Source organism: Mya arenaria, chromosome 4, assembly GCF_026914265.1.
Source record: "Mya arenaria isolate MELC-2E11 chromosome 4, ASM2691426v1".
Lineage (NCBI taxonomy): Eukaryota > Metazoa > Mollusca > Bivalvia > Myida > Myidae > Mya > Mya arenaria.
In genome coordinates this window covers 31,694,535-31,718,975 of record NC_069125.1, presented here as the reverse complement: position 1 = coordinate 31,718,975, position 24,441 = coordinate 31,694,535, and the positions used below count along the sequence as shown (strand labels likewise).

Here is a 24,441-nt window from a genome sequence, read left to right as displayed (position 1 = left end):
GCGGACCTGGAAACAACAGAATAATTCGCTGTAGTTTAACCATTTTCTTTACAAATATAGACTTTATATCAATTGAAATCACAATAAATGTATCATTTATGTGTATTATTGTTCATTCATGATTAACAAGTTAATGTCAATGATGCTTCGCTAGGGTCTTAGCATGGATATTGATTTGCAATGTAATTTCGCGACGATAAAATAGTCAAAACAAATGTAAAAAATAAGTTCATCTACTTTTTTAAGTGTTTATGGTTACTTAAATGATACTTGTTGATTTTTATTACACTTTCAACTTAATAAAGTGAAGATTTATTATGAAAATAATTTTGGATGAGGAGGCGAAAATATGTTGTTCACAAGATTTACAAGATGAAGAACAGGATTGGATAAGTGTTGTCCTATAGACATTTGGTTTCGTAGGCTCCTTTAAATGGGTTTCCCTGTTTCATTCTTAGTCTAATTTAATAGTTTGAATTCAATTGCTTTAGTTTTTACTATATCTTTTATCAATGCTGAAATTGTTCACGATATACAACAGCTTCTAGTCGGTCAATAGCTATTCATAGCTAATGTTTTCTCTGTTATGTCATACCAACTGAAAATAAAATTTGATTTGATTTGATTTCTAGTAGCCTCACAAAATCTTTCATTTATAACGTCTGCCTTTTTTTATCAAGATCCATGCACTGTCTTTAACTATCTTTTTTTTTACCTTTTTGGGGTCATACATACAAAGGTTGTAAACATCAACAACGATGAAGATGAAATTAACATGCACAATGCACAGCAAATCCACACAATTCATAAACTAACTGGGGTTTTGTCTTTCACCTTATTTTTATATTGTTATGGAAATATGTGTTTGAATCAATCAATTTTATTCAATGATATTTAAATGTATCTTGACATTTTTTTCAGCTATCTGTTATACGACTCACCTAGCAATGACTGACGTCCAAAAGCCTGGCACCCCAAAGCGGGTGACCATGGCAGGTGAACAGAGAGCCTCATCTGGAAGTTCCAGAGGGAGTGGCAAGCGATCAGGCTCTCCTGAAAAAAGGGTCCCAAGTGCTGTACAAAGATGGAAGCGACAACATGAGCAATCCATGATGGAAAAGCTTGTTGGTTTAAGAAATGAGAAGAAGGAACTAACTAAAATTTCACGAGAGCAAGCAAGAAATGTTGCAAGAAAAATCCCTACTGAATTACTTGGCAGAGACTGGTTGAATATGATTGAAGCTACTCTTGAGACAAGAGCATATTTAGTTGAGAAACTAATGCCTACTCTGATTCTAGGAGTAGAAAAGTTACTAAATGAAGCAGATAAGAGGGGATTAGCAGGAAAAGATGCAAGAGACCCTAACTTTAATCCAATTAATTTCTTGGCACAGCATTTAATGAGGAATAATCCAAGGTATAGCAATTTCTCAGAGGCATCACCATATGTGAGGACACTGAGAGAAATAACTGAAGAATTGAAGAGGGAGTTATTCAATATTGAAGACAACAGGTATGATCGATCAGTTTTTTCAGGGTCATTATTAGTAAAGTACTGCTTCATATTATGATATGTATGGGAAGTTAAAAAACAAACATGTTTGGAAATATTGCTTATGGATTGATAATCATATACCCTTTTCAGACAGTATCGAGTCATTGTTATTCATCATCTAAGGCACATTATTATTATTCATTTAAAGCCTACATACATTTTGCTACAATTATCATATTTACATGTAACTAATCCAAGCTTACTTCATGTATATATATGTATCTATATGTAACTGGGTACACAATTTTTGTAAATCATGAAAAAGATAATTCACAGCGGACATCTTTATGAATTTGGTATACAGTTCATTGGTGCACATTCTAGTATAGCAAAATAATTTTAATTTTTTAAGACTGGCTCGCATTAAGTCTGAGGCTCGTCGTCGTCGTGAAGAAAGAGAGAAGAATGAAGCAATGAAGCTTGCAGAGCGTGTGACAAGGATGAAAATGCTCATGGACCAGTTCAAGGAATGGAGTGCCGTACCTGATGGAACAGTTGAACTCCAACTGGTATTGCTTTCTAATTGAATTTTGATTCAGAGCTCCAGATAGGGTTTAGTAATTTCACCTGTGGATTTGTTTTCAAAAGCATACTATGCCCTTAGTAATCATTTATATGCAAAGATTAATTACCAATAAAAAACAATTCAATGAGTATCCTAAGAAAAAAAGTCTTGTTTATAAGGTACCTTTTTTAACAGAGTGCTAAACCAGTTGCTAAGATATGACAATCTCCTACTCAGTGATCTCCCCTGCTCCACTCTTCAAAATTTAATCAATTAATACCTTACTTGACTTTCTTCAGTGGCTTAAAAAATATGCCGATTTGCAAGCCATTGACTAGATAACTGCAAAGAGAACTGTAAAAGTAAAGGCTTAATTGAATTCAGTCAAGTCATTAAAACAAGTCACACCCTATCTGGTGCTCTGTGATTATCATTTTCTTTCAACAAACTGTCATCAAAATAAATAATTTGATAAAAAAATGCTTCCTCACATCATTTAATATTTTGGCTACTTTTTTTAACAAGCCCATTTATGTTGTATTAATCATGCCTAGCTTACAGGCTTGTTCTAGTTAAGATCTAAGAACAAGTAAAAGATTTATTGTTATTTATCTTTTTATTTTCTATTATAAATACTGCTTATGCTGTGTTGAATCAACAATTTACTTTGTTGTCATATAACTTAAGCCACCAGTGTTTTGGTTTTAGCAACCCTTAGAGAATAATACATGTTTCGGACTTAAAAGTTGGACATTTTACATTCATTTTAAATGAGTTCCCAAATTTATTTTAGCTGCAAAATGCTCTACGGTCGTTTGTGGAGCTATCAGAGAAGTTTCCAGAGCATCTTCAAGCTGCGGCGAAGTTAAGTCAGCCTCTGGAATCGACTGACGAATCTGGCAAGTCTCTCACTGTGAAGGAGTTTGCAAAGGTATGTTAAATCTGAAGTTAAGTGCTGATCTAAGTTCAGTTAAGTTGAGACTAAGCTGAGCTGCAGTCTTTGTTATCAACAGGTGTATCTGGCAGGGCACACACTGTGTGGTTGCTGAGGTATGTTTTGTTTTATATATTAATTGTGTGTATTTTTCAGTATTATTTTCATCACTGGCATGTTTATCTATTATCATATTTCATAATTTACCTGCATTGAAAGCTCTCAAGGGCTGCAACAATGCTATAAATCATCTGAAAATTTTGGAAAATTTCTTACTCTTGTGACCGTTTTTGTGAATATTGTTAATCGTATTATGAAAAACTAAATATAATGTCCCATGGCATGGTCGAAGCCTGTGTCCATTGCCTTATAAGGCGCTTGTTTTAAGGTTCTACAAATAGTAATCTGACAATACTTTTTGTCATATTTTTGGAAGAATATCTGCATACTATCTAGCAGAAAATTACGTAATGAGATTCCCTCTGCCCCTCCAGTTTATGGTACAGGTTACAAGCTGGCAAAAGCATTGTTTGAACACTAGATGATGCGCATGGCCAAGTGTTTCATGTTTCATGAAGGCTCCATTTTGTATTTTCAGAATCGTTCCCTTTTCAGTTTATGATCCAGTATACAGACAAGTTAATGGAGGCCTTGTTTGGACACTTTATGATCTACATGGCCAAAGTGTGCTATCATACTCTGCCTCAGTATTCTATTTTGTATTTTTTAATATCCTTTCCATTCCAGTATGTGATCCAGTACACAGACGAGCTATCGGAGACCCTGTTTGAACGTTTTATGATGCACATGGCCAAATGTGCCGCTGCAAACCGCTCCCTGACTATGCGTGAGGCCCGACGTATTCACCTCACGAACCTCTTCCTGTCATGTGATCACAGCGGGGTTAGTTATTGGTTCAATGTTGTGTCATTATTACTGTAGGATGCTTTATTTATGTGAGGGTTATATTTTTGTGAATAACAGTAGCCATGATGTCATTGCATTATGAATTAAAAGCTGTAACTAATTATTATATAAAATAGGTCAAACCATTTAATGCTGTTCATAAATTATACTCTCAGCTCTTTCGGTATGGGGTCCCAACCCTTCCAAAGGAGAATTTTAAAACAAAAGGGAAAAACACAAACTGTTTTTATTCATAAATAAAATTCAGTGTATTTAGTTCATTGTTGTGTCATTTATTCAATTACAATAACATTTGCGCTAACTGAATTCTAGTAACAGCATATTGCCTGCGAAGAATTCAATTTATCTTGGCTATTTTTTCCGATTTTTAAAAAAAATAGAATCTTTTTGGTATAAAATTAGGGAGAAAAAATGTGTTTAGTGTGGGGATGGTGGGGCCGAATGTTAGTCCCAAAATGATTAGAAAGACAATGCTGTTATAATTATGATGGTGTTGTAAACCTCGCCAATTGTTTAAAACACTATATTATGTAAGAATTGCATTGCAAATCCAATGCAATTAAAATCGTTTTTGGGTTTTGTGAAAATATTAAAGCATACTATTGTAACATATACTATAACAACATATTTTGGAATTCGTAAAGAGTCCAAATTTGAAATAATACTCATTGTATTCTTTGCCAATAATTCTGTGGTTGATTAAAATGAGTTACTTCCCTCTATATGAAAATCATGTTTTAGAATTTAAGGAATGAAGTGTAAAAGTAGTTTATCTTAAGTTTAAAAAACCTTAGAGATTGTTTTATAATGATGTTGCTTGATCTACATATGTTCCTCTTTCAATTTGCACCCATGTTTATTTCAGATTGGTTTATTGGATCGCCATCGTATTCTGAGTCTGTTTGAAAATTACTGGGACAGCGCTAAAGATGAAATAAAAGGCAACCTTTGCAATCCCAGAAAATGTAGGTTTTATTTATTTTAACAACTTTGTTTAAGATTTTTCTTTTTTTATCCTTTAAATGTTTCTTCCGATATTTGACTGTTAATTTTTTATATGACGTTTGTTTGACATTTGGCCGATTGTTCAGAGTTCAGACCTTTGTTAAAGTTAACAACATGATGAATGACATGGTTGTTTACTTATAAACATGAAATATTTGAAGATGTGCTCACATTTTTAAATATAAACAAGTACAGCTGAAACAGTTGTTTCAAATTTTGTTAGAAATACCGCAGATCATGAAACTTCTATAGCCAGTAACGATTTGAAATTTAAGAACAATGATTTTGAAGTGGTTTTTTTGCATTGATATATATTCAAATACTACCTGCCTTATTTAAATATTGTGACGAAGTACCTATGTGTTACATAGAGGAGATGTTTGGTTTTTAGGGCCAGTTGTTGAGGTAGATGAGGCTGATGATTCCATCAGCGATGAGGATGAGGAGCAAACCCCAACGTCAGGGGGAGGTAAAACTGGTACGTACAGCATACCAGCTAATAATTATACCAATTTTGCCAGTGTTTGCCGCAGTTCGGCATATGGAGAGGGTCAAAATTATTGTTTCAATTAACCTCTTGGCCAAATCCTTTTGAATGTCTGTATATTGCTTATGCATTGAAACATTTCTAGTTCTATAAGATAGATAAAAACATGTGGTATGGTATAGAGCTATGATGATATGGATTTGTTATATAACTGTAAAGGTAAACCTGCCAGCCCAGTGGGAGGTAAACCAGCCAGCCCACCTCCAAACAATCAGGAGAAGGCACAGGAGCAGACACAAGTTACTGTTGAGCAGAAACAGGAACCAGCTAGTGGTGCGCAGGAGGAAAAGAAAGAAGGTATTGTAGTAATTGAGGACAAAGATGAAGATTGGCATACATATATATCCATGAATAAAACTATTGTATATTTTTATGTCCCTGAAAGTGGGCATACTATTTAATATAGTTGGTTGTAAATGTTGAAAGTCAGCTTATATTTGTTTAAGGTATTACCAGGGTATTTCTGTTAAGTTTGTTAATTTTCTTATATATCAAAGTCTTAACTGAATAAAACAAATTATTTTCTTTTATGAAAATCAAGATATTGGCAACTAAATTGTTGAATGTTAAATCCATGTAAACTTAACGTTTAGTTATTCACCAAATCACGTGAAATCTATCATGCTTAAATCACAAAACTAGCAAATGTTTTCCTTATTTCCAATTTACATGTTGTTCATATAGAGCCTGCAAAGACTGAAACAGCTGAACCTGAAAAACCAACAGAACAGGGGAAAGAGGCAGAAGAAAAGAAAGAAGAAAAGGTTGAAGATAAATCAGAAGAACAGAAGGAAGAAAGCAAACCTGAAGAACCAAAAGCAGAACAAACGGAACAAAAAGAAGCAACTGATGTTAAACCAGAAGAAGCAAAGACTGAAGAAGCTAAACCAGAAACTGAAGAAGTCAAGAAAGAAACAGAACAAGCAAAGGCAGAGACTGCAACTGAAACAGGAACAGGAACTGGTACAGTTGAAAAAACTGAGACTGCAGTTGGTGGGACAGGTACGGAAACTGATGAGCAGGTTCCACAGACAGCTGAAACTGGTACAAGCAGAGAACAGACACAGGCTAAGGCTGATGAACAGACTGAAGAGGGTGCTGATAAAGAGAAGGAAGGAGAGATTGAAGCAGGTTGGTGTGATGAATTGAACATTTTTGTCAGAGATTATGGAAATTGTAACCAAAAATCTGACTTGTTTATACTCGCTTCTGGAGTGTGGAAGAAACACTTGATCGTAAAAGTATCTAAGAGAGAGTAAAGTTTTCTTCCGGCATTTTTTTTGTGCAATTTGTTAAACTTGCTGTTAAACTTACCATATTGTCATGGTTTCTATTCAAGTGAAACAGTGTGCATTATAGACTGATACTTGCTAGTAAACAAACTTTTGTAAAGATATTGTTAATCCTTTATTGTATGTAGCACATATGGTCTGTTGTTGTTTTTGACATCGTTTTTCAAAATGTCAAAATCTTTATCCTTGGCCATAATTAAAAAATTATTCAAAATATTCAAATGAAATATGGATCACATGTTGCCGGAGGTACTACACACATGTTTATCAAGGCCCACAACTCTGGCTTAAATGTTTATTAAATTATGTCCCTTGGTTAAGCATTGGTGTTCGTTCTGCAGTGCTTTTACATAATTTTCTTGAATAAATACCATGTTAATCCCTAATTACAAAGGACTAAACCTGATTACAGATGTGGCATTGACAGTAGACATGATGAAACCTAAGACGCCAGCTACTGCTGGCCAGCAGACAGTCCAATTTGCTGATGGTACACAATTTGAGAGGGATAATACTGGTATGTGAAAGTAGGGGTCAATGGGTGGAGAAGGGATAGGGGGGTTAAGATTTGGCACTGATGGAAGTGATGATAAAACCAAGACACCCCTAAATGCCAGCAAACAGTTGTTCAAATTTGCAGAGAGCACTTATTTTGATAGGGATAAGACTGGTATGTGACTAGGGGTGGGGAGAGGATGTTAGGGGGGATTCAAATGTGGTACTGATGGTTGTTCTGATGAACAAACCGAAGATGCCCAACTCCGCTGGCCAACAGATAGTCTTGTTTGCGAAGGTCTATCTCTTTGAGGGGGAAGTGACTAGGAAAACTAGGGGTGGGATGAATAAGATATATTACAAATAAATCACCATTTTTCTAGGTTTTCCAATTAAAACAAAAGGCCTTGTACATAATGAATATTACCATCAAAAAATATATACATAAAACAATTATCTGTATATACAAACTTTCACTTCAAGCCATGACCAATGTGAGCCTAGCCACGGGACAATCAACATTTGACGAGAATTCCCTAAATGTGTCGCAGTTCGTCCAGGTGACCGAGACATTCCTCGGTAACGAGCCGACCTTTGGAAGTTTTGATCGCCTCATGAAGTACATCAAGTCGGAGTATCAGGAGACAGAGGATGAAAAGATGGAGAGACTGATGAGGGTATGGATAGACGTAACTAACAATTTAGGCTATCCAGTTATTGCAATGACTAGCGCACTCGATTCTCAACAAGGCATCGCGGGTTTGATTCCTTTGCCTTGGCATATCTATGGAATGAAAAACCAGTAAATACCAAAATCGTATTTTTAAGTAGAAACAAAAAACTAAAAAGTTAAAATACCGAACCTGCACTTTTTGCACAATTTTTCCATCAATTTTATACGAAATTGAAACTGTCTTCACACTTATCCTACGAATACAGGTATTTCATTCATGAAAAGAAGTGTGAAAATTAGCATATTCCAGAAAGTTTGTGTGCCAAAATGCATATACTGATTTTTAATTTGGTGCTATCAATATGTGTGTTTGGCTTGTGGAAACCAAGCTGGACGACAAAGACGAAGGTTTTCTGTGGGTATTCGGGTTTTTTTTTTCTGGGTCATTGTCATTAATGTCAAAAATGCCAAATTATTAGACATGTGTGACAACAACTCCAGCTTATGCAGACATTTCTAATGATACATTATTTTATTTTAAGGATTGTAAAGATGGTATGTTATTTTAACGTATGAGGCTACTAGACAAGCTATTCAACAAGTGAGATAACGATGGCTCTGGATTATTATCAAAAGTTTATTTTTCCTATTTTTAGGTTTGAAAAGAGGTCATGTGATCCCATTTCAAGATGTTACCAGATTAGTTATTTCACAAATGCAGCATTGACAGCTCTGGATTAATCTAAATATTCTAACTTTATTTAAGGCTCATAAAAAGGTGATGCCATCAGGTCTTTAGGTGCTACTGGAGAACAGTTGCTCCAGTTTTTGCATAAATTTGTAATGATACATGTTTATCTCTTCTCAGGCCCGCAAAGAAGCGATGTCATCCCGTCGTAAGATGTTACTGGACCAACTCTTCGACAAGTGGGATAACGACGGCTCTGGTTTCCTAGACCAGGAGGAGGTGGAGAATGTTATGACGAAATACAAGGACGGACAGGAGTCGGATTCCATTGAGAAGGGTAATTTGCTGTTTTTGGTATTGAAAACAAGGTTTTTATTACAACGAATGCACAATTTTTTTTCATCTCAGTTTTGTGTCAGAATTAGTTTTATTTTAACATATTTATTTTACAACGATTGTGTACAAGTTATTTCAACATTATATTAATCACTCTTGTTGGCACGATTTTACTCAAGAGTGTGGTCTTGTGTTGTGGGAGAACCCAGGGAAAACCCACTTGTCTGGCTTGGTGACCACAAACCAAACTCAATTGCGCCCAAGGCGGGAATCGAACCCGGGTCACCTAGGTGAAAAGCGAGTGCGCTAACCACTGCGCTTACCAGACAACCAGAATTTGTAATTGTTTTCAACAAGAAAGAATATTATTAAGACTGTTTGATATTGTAACAGCAAGAATTTGGTTCAGTAGAGTGCAGAAATATATATGAATTCCTTTGTTATCTGATCAGAATCAGGTCTGTTTTTAATTTGCATGAACAGAATATGTATGAGATCATGTCATGGTCAAAAAGTAGATCATTATGAAAGATAATAGAGGAATAAGAATTGGCACAAGAAAATCATCACCATCACCACTTAGAAGCAGAGCTGTAACCAATTCTGGCAATCTGTTACCTTAATAAAAAAAATAAAACCTATTTTTTTAAATACCCTATATGATAAAGATATCCTTTCCTCCACCAGCTAAGACTGAGATGAAAAAGAAAACAAAGCAGCCACAAGATAACCGGTTGAGCCGACGTGAGTTCCGTACCTTTGTTACCATGGTAGCTGATCAGATGCCGGGGGCCGATGCCTTTGAGTACTTCGTTGAGTTCCTCAACCTTAGTGTGGAGGTAGGATATTGGTTTGTTGAATTTAAGACACGCACATATGATAACGTTCACTTTGTTACCCTGTTATGGAGCACAATTGATAAAATATTAAAGCAAGATTCTAAGAAAAAAAGGTTTACGTTTGATATCATGGTTGTCTGTCGCAACGTCATCTTACAAAGTGTGTAATGTTTGTCATATATTGCGCAGGGCCTTTTTACCAGGTATAGGGAGTCACCCCAGCCCTTTTTGTGGGGGAAAAAGCACATTATTTTACAGTTTTGGGGAAGAATTCTCAGAATACCTTTTCAAACAATTTGGACAATTTAGTTTTACAAAATTAATGGAGTAAAAAATCAGTATGGCCAAATGCAGTAAATATATCACTTCGAAAAATTCATTTAATGAATCATTATATATAATATCAATAAATAAATAATATACATATATATATATATGTTTTGTTTTTTTTGGAAATTAGGAATTTCAGAGGCTATTTTGGGGGGAAAAAACAGGGTCTGGCCCTTGGGGAAGTAGCTAGGTATTGGCTGGGGTAAAGAAGGGTAAAATGGCCCAATAGCTTAAAAGATATTAACTTGACATTGTTTTACCCTTGTTCACTATGACCAAATGCACATGTACAGCATTATTTTAGTGGTCCCTTTTTCTTGCTAAAGTTTTGTAGGGTAATTATATGTATCTTGTTTGAAAATTGGATCAGCGTTGGCATAATAGCTTGAAATGCCCCGTTTGATTTATACTTATAATACTTTTATTAAATAATAGAATCAAATCAGAAAACAGATAATGGAAAAGATTGTAGTTATTTAGAGCACTTTGAAAATTAATGTACATTATAAAAAGAAAATAAGAGAAACTTTGTTATAGCTTATTGTAAATAACTTTATTTCATTCAATTTTAGGACTTTTATCAGAAAGAGGAGGTTAGATACTTAAAAATATAAAAAATAAATATTACAAACTATCTCTTATGTTCATAGACGAATGTCACTGTGTGTTGTTGATTCTTATATCACACTTTTAGTTGTGTTAAAAACTTTTAGTATAATACACTTCATATAACTTAAGATCTTTTTGTTTTGATTGAACCTTTTGGCTATTTTAGATTGTATCAAAATTAAAGCCGTGGAAATTACGGTGATGAAATTGGTATAACATTATCGCCATCACAAGGGTTTGGACTACACATATAATCAGTTTTAGCTGGTCTGATTTTAATGTATAAAATGTTGTGGTATTTGGAACGTCTTGCTCTCATTGTCGTTGGTGTTATGGTACAAAATATTTTATCTTGGCTATAACTCAAAAAGCTTTTAAGAGATTCAAATGAAACTTGGTACACATGTACAAGGAGACACAACACAATATTTAAACTTGGCCATAACTCAAAAAGCTTTTAAGAGATTTTATACATTGATTACCATATAAGATCATTTAATTGATTTATGATGATTTCGTTGCCACTTAGCCTTGAATGTAAAGTGAAGTGTGTAAGCTTCACTAAGTTTTTTTAAGTCATTTAACAGGGTGAGGAATCACATGACTTCAAATGGGTTCTCACATGAGTCACAATGGGTCACAACCGATGTAAACAAACAAGTAAACAAACAAGTAAGTGACGTTAATTTCTAAATAACTTTTTTTACAGAAAAGATCTAATCCTATAAAAGACTATGCTATTTTCTGCTTTAAATGAAACTTGGTACACATGTAGCCAGAGACAAAACACCCATTTTAGCAAGGCCAGTAACTCTAGGTTTATGGCTTTAGTAATTAGTAAAAACTAATGCGATCCTTGGCCAAAATTTCAGCGTTGCATCGTTCTACTAAATTCCGTCAAGTTGAAATTTTGGCCAAGGATTGCATCATTAAAATACAAGCAAATCTAGAATATTTCACACATGTAGAAGCAAAAAATAGCATTTTTTATAGGCTAAAAAATGTTTTCATATCTGTTCTGTCAAAAAAGTTATTTAGAAATTGATTTCACTTGATTGTTTGTTTACATTAGTTGTGACCTGTGGTGACCAACGTGAGAACCTCTTTAAAAATATGCGGTTCCTCACCCTGTTAAACACATTATCAAGTTCAATGATTTATACACTATTATCATTGATAGTTGTGTATTAATTTCACATTAATATAGTTTAAAAAATTTGGAAAGTCAGACTGCTACAATTGACATTATGTCATACAAATTTTATCACCATATTTTCCTTGGCTTTGATTTTGTAATGATAATGACATTTGCAGTGCTGTTTACACAAAAGTTTTCTTAGAACTTCTGTTCTAAATATGTGTTTAAAAATAGTTGACAAATAGAAAATTTGATATTGAAGAAAGGATTTGATTGATCAAGTATTTATACAGTCATTATGCTTAAAAGTACAAACTGGGTGTCAATCTTTTGATGTGAAAAAAATGTGTTATCATATTTAAAGATTTTGAAAAATGCCCCGGAGTTGGAATTGTACTGTAAACTTTAGGGAAGAGGAGAAGGTGAATGAACTCCTCTTAAAGGGACTCCCTCATGTTTTGGCACCAATTTTTTCCCCCAGTTATGCATCTGAAAACAATTATATTATAAGTTTTCAACTCTTTGTTATGAAAATTGCAGAAAAAAATACACTTTAGGTATGAAAATTTATTCTTGAATTTGTGTGGAGCAAACCCACACCATTACAGATCAAGGAAAAAAATGAAAAACTGACAACAAAACCACACACCCACAAGGACTCGTACACAAACACAGTGATAACTTTAAGCCTTTTGTTGAACCCCGTTACTAATGCTTTTCAAAATTATGGACTTCAAAGACAATATTTGAGCATATATCAAGCATTGTTGAAGGGTTCTAGCTGTCAGTATCTTAGTTTTAACACTCTAATGATTAAATGATTTGCCTAATTTTATTTTTGTCATACAAAAAAAGAGTGTTTTATAAAAACATGAGTGAGTCCCTTTAAAATGTGATAAAGAAGTTGTCAGTTTCAGCTTGTCTGTTTTTCATATAAAAAAAAGGTGTGGTATTTGGAAAGAATTGGTGTTGTTGTACAAAATATCTGACCTTGGTCATAAATAAAAAAAATAAATGAAACTTGGTACACATGTAGCTAGATACAATACACACATGTTTAGCAAGGCCAGTAACTCTGGCATTTATTATTTAATAATTTTTGAGTTATTCCCTTTGATTGACTGAAAAAAACAAAACAGTCCAGCCTCTTTTTCGCTATGCTCTTTAACAGATATACATGTACAATATCAATTATTTTGTACATTATTTGCATTTCAATGTATTCAAGGATATATTTGAAGAACGGAAGGTATATTATATCAATATTTGGACAAACATAGCAAATTGATTATTCTATTTCTTGGTGATTTTTGCTGTGGAAATGATTTGTATACAGTGATATATATTTCTCGCTTTTTTATTCATTAGTAGGACATTATTTATATTTTCACAGGTGGATGGAGATGGGGTAGACAAAATATTATTTAAAGATCCAAATTTAGCTGATTTTCAAATAATATTGATTTTTTAACATACTGAAAAAAAAAACGATCATTAATATTAGCATATTAAACTTTGTTATGATCTTAGCTTACGCTTGCCAATTTTAGATATTAAATGCATGAATGAAAAATCAATAAATTTGTGTACCAAAATTAATAATAATTAAAAAAAGAAATTAAAACGATTAACAATTACTACTGTATTATCTTAATACCTGAGCAACGTTCATTCGCTCTTGTATGATATGATAAGAAATTTTCCAAAACAATGAATTAAATGTGATTTCTACGACACAATTCTAGCAAGCCTCCGACGTAGCGAGTGTAAGTTGTGTGTACATGTCTAGGATTTAACGTCAGCTATCTAAAAATGTATCTATGTTTGTTTCAGTTGTTATAAATATTTTTGGCCAACGTTGTGTCAAACTGTTTTATGTAGACTGTGAATTTTTGCGGAGTTTGAAGTATGTTTGTATGTCTTTTTGTTATAATAGGTAAATAGCGGTGTCTGAAATGTTTGATGTAGGCAATGACGTTTGGTAGCAGCTGGGTTTTTTATACATTTTATTTGTTAATTTGCATTTGGGTTTTGCTAAGTTGAGCTTAATGCTTTGCATTACATTTTCAAAAAAAGTCATACTTAAAGGGGCTAGACACCAGGTGGCCCCCAAAATCGGCAAATACATTATTTCCACAAGACAAGCATAAAGTTGTCAATACGAGCAAGTATGAGGCCAATAATACATCAATTTACATTATTAAAGCAATATTTTGTCGCTGTCTCAGCTCAGTTAACCGGTTTAAGATTAGCGCATAATGGTTTCCCAGTTTAAAGTGTGTGTATATATTTAGCATGTGAAAGTCACGCTATTAATACAGATACATATACTGACGCTATTTTTAAATTGACTGGGATTTATGTGGTAGACAACCCAAGTAAATTTTGAATTGGATAAATACGCTAAAAATGTGAAAGATATATGTGTCATAAGCAATGTGATATATCAGTAAGTAAGGTTCAATGAATTGTACACAACAATATCAATTACCGGGTATATGTAAGTTTTTGACGATTTTTTTTTTTATCAATTGTATCATCTGGTGTTCAGCCCCTTTAATATCAATATTAAGGCAGTCAGTTCTGCACATTGATTGGTTTGGATAATTACAGTCAGTAAAAGGTATATTTCAACATTACCTTTATGACTTTTTTGTTTTCAGCTCATGATAGATAATTTTTATCTTCGAGTGAGCTTGCTCTTATGTATTTGTTAGAACTGTGGTGTCATTTTTGCGTTTTCGTGTTCTTGATGATTGGTGTGTATTTTTTCGAAATTAGATACATTATTTGTTGATAGTAGTCGTGTTTATAGTTTTTGATAAATGCATGGCAGTGATAAGATTGCAATTTTGATGTTTTTGAAGTATTCTTAAAATTTCAATTAAGTGAATTGACTGTAGATAACATATACCATAACTGTGCTAAAAATATGTGTCTCATCCGTTCATATGGTGTAATGATTATTTTACAATGCATGACTTTGTACTGAGATTATTTTACAGCATGGTTTGCGTTACACTTACATGTTGATAATGTATACAGAGATGTGCATTATTAAGATTAAACCCATACATTTCTATAGCTTTATCCATAGTGTGGCTAATTTTAAGGGAAAAAAAAACATTTGTTTTCTTACAAGTCTAAAATCAAAGTAGTCATGTACAGTCGAAAATTTATAAGAAAATGATGTATTCCTAAAAAAAAAAAATTCATATAAATGTATGTAAGTAAACGTATGCCATATATAAATAACTAAATGACCATTCTAAAAACATCTTCTACCGCCATTTTCCAGCGTACATATGCTGAGCGTATTCGAGGAGAGGCGCGTAAGAAATGGCTTCAACACATCATCACAGCTGCTGATACTGGCGGAGCCTCCATTGATCCTGTGTACAAGGCCGTGTTCCAGGCTCTATTTAAGGTAATGAATTTTATTGAGGCAAACATGGATGGGAGTTGAGTTAACCCATTAACATTAATACGGCTGTATTTTGGTCTCTTATTATATTATATTAGGTAAAGAATTTTAAGAAATTGGACTCAAGCATAATTTTTGCAAGCTTTAATACAGCTCAGCTTCACAAAGTTTTTATGAGTTAATGCAGAATGCTAGCCAGGCTGTTTTGATTCTGCCTACCTTATTCAGTTTGCACGATAAGGCTCTGGCCTCATTGATATCAGTTATGCATGTGTGCAGTATTTATATATTAAACAGTAAACCATCCTAATGGCAGGTCTTGACTATTAACAATCCCTTTTGGGGTCTGTCTGCGTACATTATACAGTCAAAACCTGTTGGCTTGATATCCGAGGGTCGGCTAAAACACCATACTCGAGCAATAAAGCTTACATGAAGAAAAAATAATTGGGTCTTTTACATCAAGTACGAGCCAACGAGAAAAATTGAACCAAGCGATATCGAGCCAACAGGTTTTGCCTGTACATGTAAACAAGAACACTTACTGTAAAGATAAACAAATAACCACAAATGATTTTGTTCCTAGGATGCGGAGGCTCATGGGGGAGGCAAGAACATCTCCGCAAACATCGCCATGTTGGAGCGTAACAACGTGGCTAGGGATAGAGGTGACGTGATGTTACGCTATGTGGCAGCCACCACTGAGGATGCAGATTTTCTCCTCGGCAAGATTCTCTACAAGGACATGAAGGGGATCAGGTATGTTAATTTGTAAATTGGTTATGCCTGACATTACAGTGAACCATTTTATGGATTTTCGACAAAATGCCTTTTTTCATGAGGCATGTCAATTCAGGATATATTTTAAGTGCAGTGGCCTTTTTAAAACTAATGATAAATCATTGGACATATGTCGTGTGAGTTTTAGGACATTACTATTAAGCAGTAATTTAAAAGCTGTATTTTAATATAACAGTATGGTATGGTCACAGTATGGAGTGATGTATTCAGTGGTGTTGTTTTTTCACACCATCATGGCTTTTCCAGTTTTTCGGCTGTGGAGAGTGGCAAACCGATCCATGTTCCACGGGTGGCGAACCATGGCAACATCATGTTCTGGAACCCTTACAGGAAACCTGATGTGAGTGGTTGACATTTTGTCTTTGAGAGTTTGAACATAGTTGACACTATTATCATGATATTTTATAAAAAAATAGTAAAAATCTATACAAGTTTAATAAAATAAAGCTGTGGTGACAGATCATTGTTTTATTTCAAACTATGATGAATGCATTAAATATGTCTTTATAATTTTTGATAGGAAAGGGAGGGATCGTTCATTGTTATCCCACTGAAGGACAGGAGGAAGCGGGTATTTGGCCTTCTGGGTATGGACACGCTCGCCGACTCCCACACCAAGAGCATCTTTATCACGCATGAGATACAGTTCTTCCAGGTATTTAATTTTATGGTTGAGAAATTAATTAAAAAACAACCCATTTCAAGTTATTCATTAGCCACAAAATTTTAGATCATTATCACAAAAGAAGTCACAGTACTTACATAGCCTTTGACAGAAGGTATTTTCGTTACCATAGTTGTTTGTGGTATGATGTCAAATGATGTTGTCCATATTATACGTAATTAGCACAGAAATTGTTCAAGAGAGCAGATATTGCTCAAGATTGACACCTTTAACCAGACCAAAAGCTCTTTTATCAATACATTTTTTCTTTGACTAGATAATTTGCAAAGATAATTTGCAATAAAAAATACCAGACCCACTCAAATTTTCCAAGATTTGGCTGGATTCATTAAACTCTGAGAGTCTCATGAAACTTACTAATAATTTAACATCAGTTTGGGAAGAAAGCGCTTTCACTCTGGCTAAAATATTAACAAGATTATTCCCCTTAATCGTTTGAGCAAAATGGATAATCTTTTGGATTTGCATGCAAAATTCATCTTAAGTTGCACTTTTAATCTGACCGATCACTTATACTTTACCCTTATATTTTTACAGGGTGTGTCAAAATCATTCAGCATAGCGTACCACAGTATTGACCTGCGTAAGAAGCTGCTGAGGATAACGGAGAGCGCCGTTTCCTGGATCCATCGACGTAGCCCGCACGTGAAGGAGATCGTGTGCTACATTGTTGAACCAGACGAGGAAAGTAAGGACTTTGTCCTGAGGAAAATGATGATGACGGACAAGCGGGGTGCTATACAGAACCTCAATCAGCCTCCGAGGCTTATGAGGAAGGATAACCTCTTTAGGTTGGTCAAGTTGTTTAAGGAATCCACTCCACTAACAAGTTAGTTCTCTACTGATAGCTCCATTCAAACCATAATGATGATTTTTTATGCCTGGTGACTCCACCTATTTTTATATCCTTTTAAAGGTTTTTGCTTTCTGAATAATAGTTAAGTAAACTATATGACCAAAGCATAAGGTGGAATACAGCCAAATGTATTTTGCGATATGTTTTGCTTTCATACCTATATAATAAATAACTTTATTGACTGCATTTAGTTGTCAAAAAGATATTTGTTTAAGTTTGTTTACAATAAATGCTAATAGAGCAATTTGTAAAAACAAATAACATGTTTATATACCTATTGAACTATTTAATTTCTTTTTAAAGTTGATCCAAAAATAGATTCTATGATTAAAGACAATCTTTTACACTTAAGACAATTGTTATATTTCAGGGACTACCTTTTCAAGGCCGTCGACAACTCTGAAAGTGTGTCAGCCGATGCTTATGGAGAGCACCACCTCGCATTCCCGCTACGTAACGATCAAGGCCGCACACAGGCAATCCTTGATATCAGCATAGGGGAGCTAAAACAACTTCCAAGCCATGAGAATCGTGAGGTCCAGCGTATGTTACGTCTCCTGCAGATGGCACATAAGGAAATTAATAAAGAAATGGCTGGCGAGGACAAGAATGTTGTACTAGGTACGTAATTTGGAGAACTAAGCCATTATTAAATACTTGCAGTGTGCTTGACATAGCTATCACAATGGCAGTTCTATGTATGTGTGTACATGCGTGTGTCTGTCTGGACTGAACCTATTGACCATGCTTTAAAGATTATTCAAAACACTTGAAAAAAAGCCATGAAGGTTCACCATGATGAGGTGGCATGTTGCGCACAAATCCCAGGTCTGTACCTCAATGGGCAAGGTCATGCTGTGAGGTAAAAGATTTAAATGATTGAGTCTAGTTGCCTGACTGACATTCTGAAAACTTTTTTCATATCCCAGTTGTACTCAAAAGCTATGTTAAGCTACATGCTGTTCACACTTGTTAAGTGAAGCATCCCTATCTTCTGACTGGATGTGCTGGAAAAGGTCTGGGTCAGGTCACTTGAAACCAACTTTCTATTACTCATTGAAATATGTTTCTTTACAGAGGCTGAAAACAATGAAGAAACACGCATGGATATTATGTTTGACCGCCTTATGTTGATGGAACTTCGCGAAAATGTGACCAAGGTCGACACAAAGGCGTTTGCCGAGCTGCGTAGCTACAACGACCCACCAAGGATTGTACACGACATTCTGAAGTCGGTTACTGCAATTTTCAGCTTCCAAGAGACAGAGCAGGGAATGTTTGATGACTGGCAACAGATGAAAGGGGTAGGAACTATTCAAGCTTTTATGCACAAGTCAGATTTTAGTTGTGTGCAAAAAAAAAGAGAAAAAAAGCATAATCATTTCATTTTAGTATCATGTCTAAATATATATTAAACTGTTTTAAGTTACTGAAATAGATATTGTCTTATCCATGCATTTTGTTGCAGCACCAACATTAAGCTTGACAATTTATACCTTGAACATCTTTTATCACATTAAAATATAATTTAAAACATAGTCAAGAATTAGGGTTAAGCGAATACCACGTCAATTTCTTTTTGGACATTTTAGTGTTTATTTATATGAAATTTTGTGATATCGATGTAATGTTGTCTTTATAAATCTCTGTTATTATTGAATAAGAATAATTGTTGTTTGTTGATGGAAGATCGCAATATATTTAACCAAGTGAGTACCAAAAGCTATACTTCATGAGTGGATGTGTTCATTCGATAAAATACACATATTGCACTTACACTAAAACAAACAAGTTTTCTTTTCTTTTAAAAAGCATTTGAAATTTTAAGTGAATGTAGCGTCATTTCAGAAATGAAGTTGTTAAATTTGTGTCTCAGCCCTGTGGGTGTTGACATTTGATATGGATGTGAAAACAAGCTAAAATTTGGAAACAATGAAATTTCGTTCTGATATTTTCACTCTTTAAAACAATGAAATAGTTTTATTTCACTGATATATTAAAAATACAGGAAAGCATGTAATTAATTTCTCGCTTTTTTCAGCAAATCAACAACGACCTTCTACAGAAGATCGTAGCCTATGATCCGACAGCCGGCCAGGACCTTATTCCTCCAGAAAAAATCGAGCGATACTTGAAAAATGTTCCGCACGGGGAGGTAGCGAAACACAGCTCTGTCCCTGCACAGCACATGTACAACTGGGTGTTCGTGTGTCTGTCCCTCATTGAGCACACACTCAAAATGCGAGATAATAACGATGATATTCTCCCGCCCGCCAAGGACAGCGCAGAGAAAGAACGGACTGATGAACAAATTGTCTCTGAACAGACGAATGAGCAAGAAGCTACTAGTTAAGCCTAACACTGTGATTCAAAAAATAAATAATCTATTTTGATATGCCTTAGTTGACTTTTATGCGTAAAGCATGTCATTTATAACAAATTACTTTTGTAGAGTTTATGAGCTATTTTGAAAAGTCTATAGTTACAGAATATACAATGAAATAAATACTGTTATTTGAATGTTTAAGATGTGTGTGATCTTCTGTGAATACCTTAGATACGTTTTCATATATAATAGCAATAAGAACAATCATATTTTAAATAACAATAAATCTTAATATAAGTGAGAACATGCCTGTGAAGTTTTTTTTACCATGTCTGCCTTAAAGAGACTTGTTCATGTTTTTAAGGGTCAGAAATCGAAACAACTAAATTTTAACGAAGGTTTAAAAAATGTTTGCCAACATTAAAACTGTAAACAAGTCCCTTTAAAGGTATTATTTTGACTTGAAAATGTGCAACTTTTTAATATTACAGACTCTGTTTGTTTTTAGGGAAATTATTTGTATAAATTGTAAAAAATAGCTGAAGTTAGCTGATTTCTATATTTCTATATTTCCACTTAACAATGATAAGCCATAACTCATAAGAGGATGTTTTATGTGAATACAGCGCCTTCTTCAGTGAAAATATGTTTTTCCACTGTTCATGTTTTAATGCATTTTACCTGTGATAATTGTTTCAATAGTGTTGTGAAGTCTGTGATACCTTCATTTTTTACAATACACCAAGCATTTTCGTGGCTGATAATGTTTATTTAAATAAAACTATAAAAAAGTTGTTTTTTTGTGTTTTCCCTGGCTTGATATATTAAAACCTCTGAGAGCAGCTACTGATTCCCCAAAAGAGGGACACCATTTATAAATTCATACATACACTGACTGACATTAAAAAATGCAATACATGTTCTTCATGATTTAATTTTGATATATGAAACAATGTTTTCCCGGTTATTTTTTTTTTTAAATCAGAGACAAATGTTGTATGAAATATGTGGAAATATGATGATGTTCAAACGTTTACATTATTGATTTATTGGGGATTGTTGGATAAGAGTGAGGTTGTGCACACAAACTGGTTTAAACCCCCAGTAAATTTACATTTTACTGACCGTTCCAAGACGGTACCTAACAATCCTTGATAAACATACCTAGTATTTTATATATAGTATGTATGCACTGTGCTGCTTGTGGAGTTTTGTGCTGTTCTTCCATGTTTCTTGTTTGCGATTTTATGTTCTATGTCTTTGGCGTTTACCCAGTGCCATTAAACCGGGTTTATGTTTAAACGTTTTGCTACTGAGCTTGTTTCTGTAGCTTTTCGCATAAATATTCATCGCAATCCATGAAACTTCATTCACAAGGAATTAACTGAGCTGAACTTTTTTTTCAGTTAATCCCAAATGATTTTTGAAGAACAAGTATTTCAATTTTAAAGAGAAGTTATGCTTCTGATTGCAAAGAAAAAAAAAATCTGATGAGTCTTATCAAAATGTTCAACTCGATAACCTGTAATGAAGTCTAGGCATTGCATCACAGGTGAAGCAATATTTATATGAAAAACTACAGAAACAAGACCAGTAGTCGAAAGTTTAAACTCAAACCCCGTTCAATGGCAAAGGGTCAACCCTAAAGACAGAACACACAAACAGACAATCACACTTGAAACCAGAAACTTGGAACAACAACACAAAACTCTACAAACAACGCACTTGACAAATATCCTATATAAAACTAGGGATGTTTATCAAGGATTAACCCATGTTCTGCTTTTATGAACGTGTCTTAACTATGAAGTTTTAAAATAACAAGGGCCAATTTGGCCTTTTTCGTCATCCGAGCTGGTAAAGTTCCGACACTTTTTTTGGTTTGAATTTAAGACCATAGCCGACACAATGAACTCTGCCAGAAAACCAACCGTGACCCCATGGGCATCATTTGAATGAACTTTATAACTAGTCAATGATTCAACTCGGGCCTAAGACTATTAGTTACAATTACGAACCATATTATAATGTTTATATCCTATTTATATCCGTATTCTAACAACGAAAAGTAGGACCAACTCTGAAACCAAAGACATGGCTTTCTTGTAAACAAACCTGATAAAGGACCAGCAAACAATGTTTAAAGTATTTAGTATTAAAGTAAACATTCTGGCCCCGAATTCTCGAACAAGTCTATCCGCTATTGAAAATGTACTACTCGACTTACTAGACTGGCAGGTATGAACTATGTTGAGAGAAAAAGAAAGCTATGGACAACCAACATATGACTATAGAAGGCTTACAATGGATTGCAGATCTCATATTTCACTATTTAATAGATTTTTGTCCCGGTCGACATGTGTGATATTAGGTGTGATAATATGAGATGGAATTCTTTAAGAGAAGGATTCGGTCGTCTAAAATAATAATATGTATATGATCATCAATAGAGTGGTGACCTATAAACCACAGGTCTGTGACACCTGGAATGACCTGCCAGAGAATATTGTTCATCTACTTTAAAATCACTCAAAATACAATTTAAGAAATGTGTGGGTTAACGAGTTGCAATATACCAGCTAATTGATACAGCTGAAAGATGGAAGTGCTGGATACAGTGTATGTGAGAAGTTTTAAGAATTCTATTAAAGATACAGTGAAAAAGACACATTTAATGATATTGTTTGAAGAGTAAATAATTTTATAATAAGCTTTTGTAAAATATGTGACAATAGTAGGATAAATAGCCATCAATGTTAAAGCAGCACGTATAAATGAAATTAAAAATGCTAAAATACATGAAAAGTCCACCATATCAAGAAATACACGAAAGACGAAATACAAAGACACCAAAACAAGAAGATTGTGATTTAAGAATCGAAAAATGACCAGGCCTTAACATATAGGCCTGAAAAAAAAATTGGGTTTTTAAGTAGGGATTCTGTTTTTGTTTGTTCACCAACTTTAAGCAACCATACAAATCCTTCTAATTATACTGATTCTTCTTATTTCAGGTCATCTTCACATTTATATTTATCAATTTGTTAGCAAAATATAAGGTCGGTCGGGTCACCCGATGCAAAGCTATTTCGGGCATTATACACCGAAGCAACGCGTGGTGCATCTGGTCTCGCTAATAAAATTAATTAACTGGTAGATGTCCTTGATCTAAGTCGGGTATGACGCCATCCTTGCTAACTGGGTCACGCGTTAGTGTGAATGATGTGTTTAGACGCTGGGTTGTTATGAAATTGTTAAAATAAACAAACCTTGTTACAATGACATTAAAGCTTATTGTTTTGCATGTGTAATTTTCGCCCATCCTTGTTTTTATTTCAATCTGGCAAAACGAACATCAAGTTCCATTTTCTCTTCCAGTCAACGTGTAGCATCCACACGCATTCTGGAATACTTGTTTGAAGTTGACGAGTTTTGATTTCAATCTGGCAATAAGAACACACGCAATACTTCATGAAAAACATCAACCAAATACATCGGATATTTTCGTTAAAAAGTGCTCTGACCATATTGTTTAACATTTAGTTTCTAAATTGAAAATGATTCCCAGGGAAGGAAAATTCACTCTTGTTGTCAAGAACCTTACTTGTTCACCGACGTTTTGCCCACATGGTCAATGCAAATTGTTTGTGTATATGAACATACCCAATTCAATGTATTTCAGAAATTTTGAATCATGCTACTAAACAGATATTTGTATTTGTCATAAAGACATGGCAAAAAGCTACTCCCACATAAAAACATTCTTGGAGGAGGACACTTTTTCTATTTACATATGTAGCATGAACGTTTTGCTTGTGAAACATAATGGAAGATTTACTGACATCATTCTGTAGCCCAAGCCTTTCGCATATCTAACTTTTTAAATCTGGAATATTTATCATAATTAATAATTATTTTTCTATATCTATGTGAATATTTATCTGTTTTATGCAATATTCATATGAAAAGCGACAGAAACAATTAAGCTCAATACATTTTTATTTCAGCTACACAAAATGGAAAATATAATTATTTAAATACTTTTTTTACCATCCTAAGTTTCAGCAGTTCGTGAAAGTTCTGTTTAAAAAGGCAGGAATTGCCCCATAGTAAAACATTCAATGTTTAACACTTAGGGATCTTTGTCAATGAAGAAAACAATGATCGAATTTACAGAGAAAAAATAATCACACGATTATTAAAATGTCACATGCATTAATGTATTTTTTCTTTCATGTGTTTTTTTTCTTATTCTTTTGATGTTTCTTATTCCTGGGAAAAATTCTAAGGTTAACATTAAATTAAGTTCCTTTTTCTCTTCCAGACATCTTGCAGCAGCCAATGGCATTCTATAATACTTGTTTGAAGTTGCAGTCGCCCGTAAACTGTTGTTCATTGTCTTTCCAAATTGCTTGGACAATAAATTCCTTTGTCCTTTAAGTTCTTGCTGTTTAAGACAATACCAAATCATTCGTT

At 34.1% G+C, this 24,441-nt stretch overlaps 1 protein-coding gene across 6 annotated transcripts; it reads left to right on the top strand.

The window, feature by feature from the left end:
* Nucleotide 1: 1 nt before the first annotated feature.
* Nucleotides 2–20,759, top strand: LOC128232760 (EF-hand calcium-binding domain-containing protein 5-like). 6 transcript variants are annotated; one of them, XM_052946484.1, is made up of 23 exons: nucleotides 2–30; nucleotides 922–1,513; nucleotides 1,908–2,064; nucleotides 2,854–2,991; nucleotides 3,742–3,897; nucleotides 4,787–4,886; nucleotides 5,318–5,404; nucleotides 5,633–5,770; nucleotides 6,158–6,604; nucleotides 7,178–7,282; nucleotides 7,744–7,937; nucleotides 8,802–8,958; nucleotides 9,645–9,796; nucleotides 13,619–13,639; nucleotides 14,537–14,563; nucleotides 15,172–15,300; nucleotides 15,884–16,056; nucleotides 16,345–16,438; nucleotides 16,619–16,753; nucleotides 17,321–17,574; nucleotides 18,010–18,260; nucleotides 18,717–18,943; nucleotides 19,681–20,759. In XM_052946484.1, the coding sequence occupies exons 2-23, from the start codon at nucleotides 948–950 to the stop codon at nucleotides 19,990–19,992; spliced, it is 4,020 nt and encodes a 1,339-aa protein (XP_052802444.1). In that variant the 5' UTR covers nucleotides 2–30; nucleotides 922–947; the 3' UTR covers nucleotides 19,993–20,759. The 6 variants fall into 6 exon arrangements, with proteins under 6 accessions (XP_052802444.1, XP_052802445.1, XP_052802446.1 ...); XM_052946485.1 differs by lacking the exon at nucleotides 13,619–13,639; XM_052946486.1 differs by lacking the exon at nucleotides 14,537–14,563.
* Nucleotides 20,760–24,441: the final 3,682 nt, after the last annotated feature.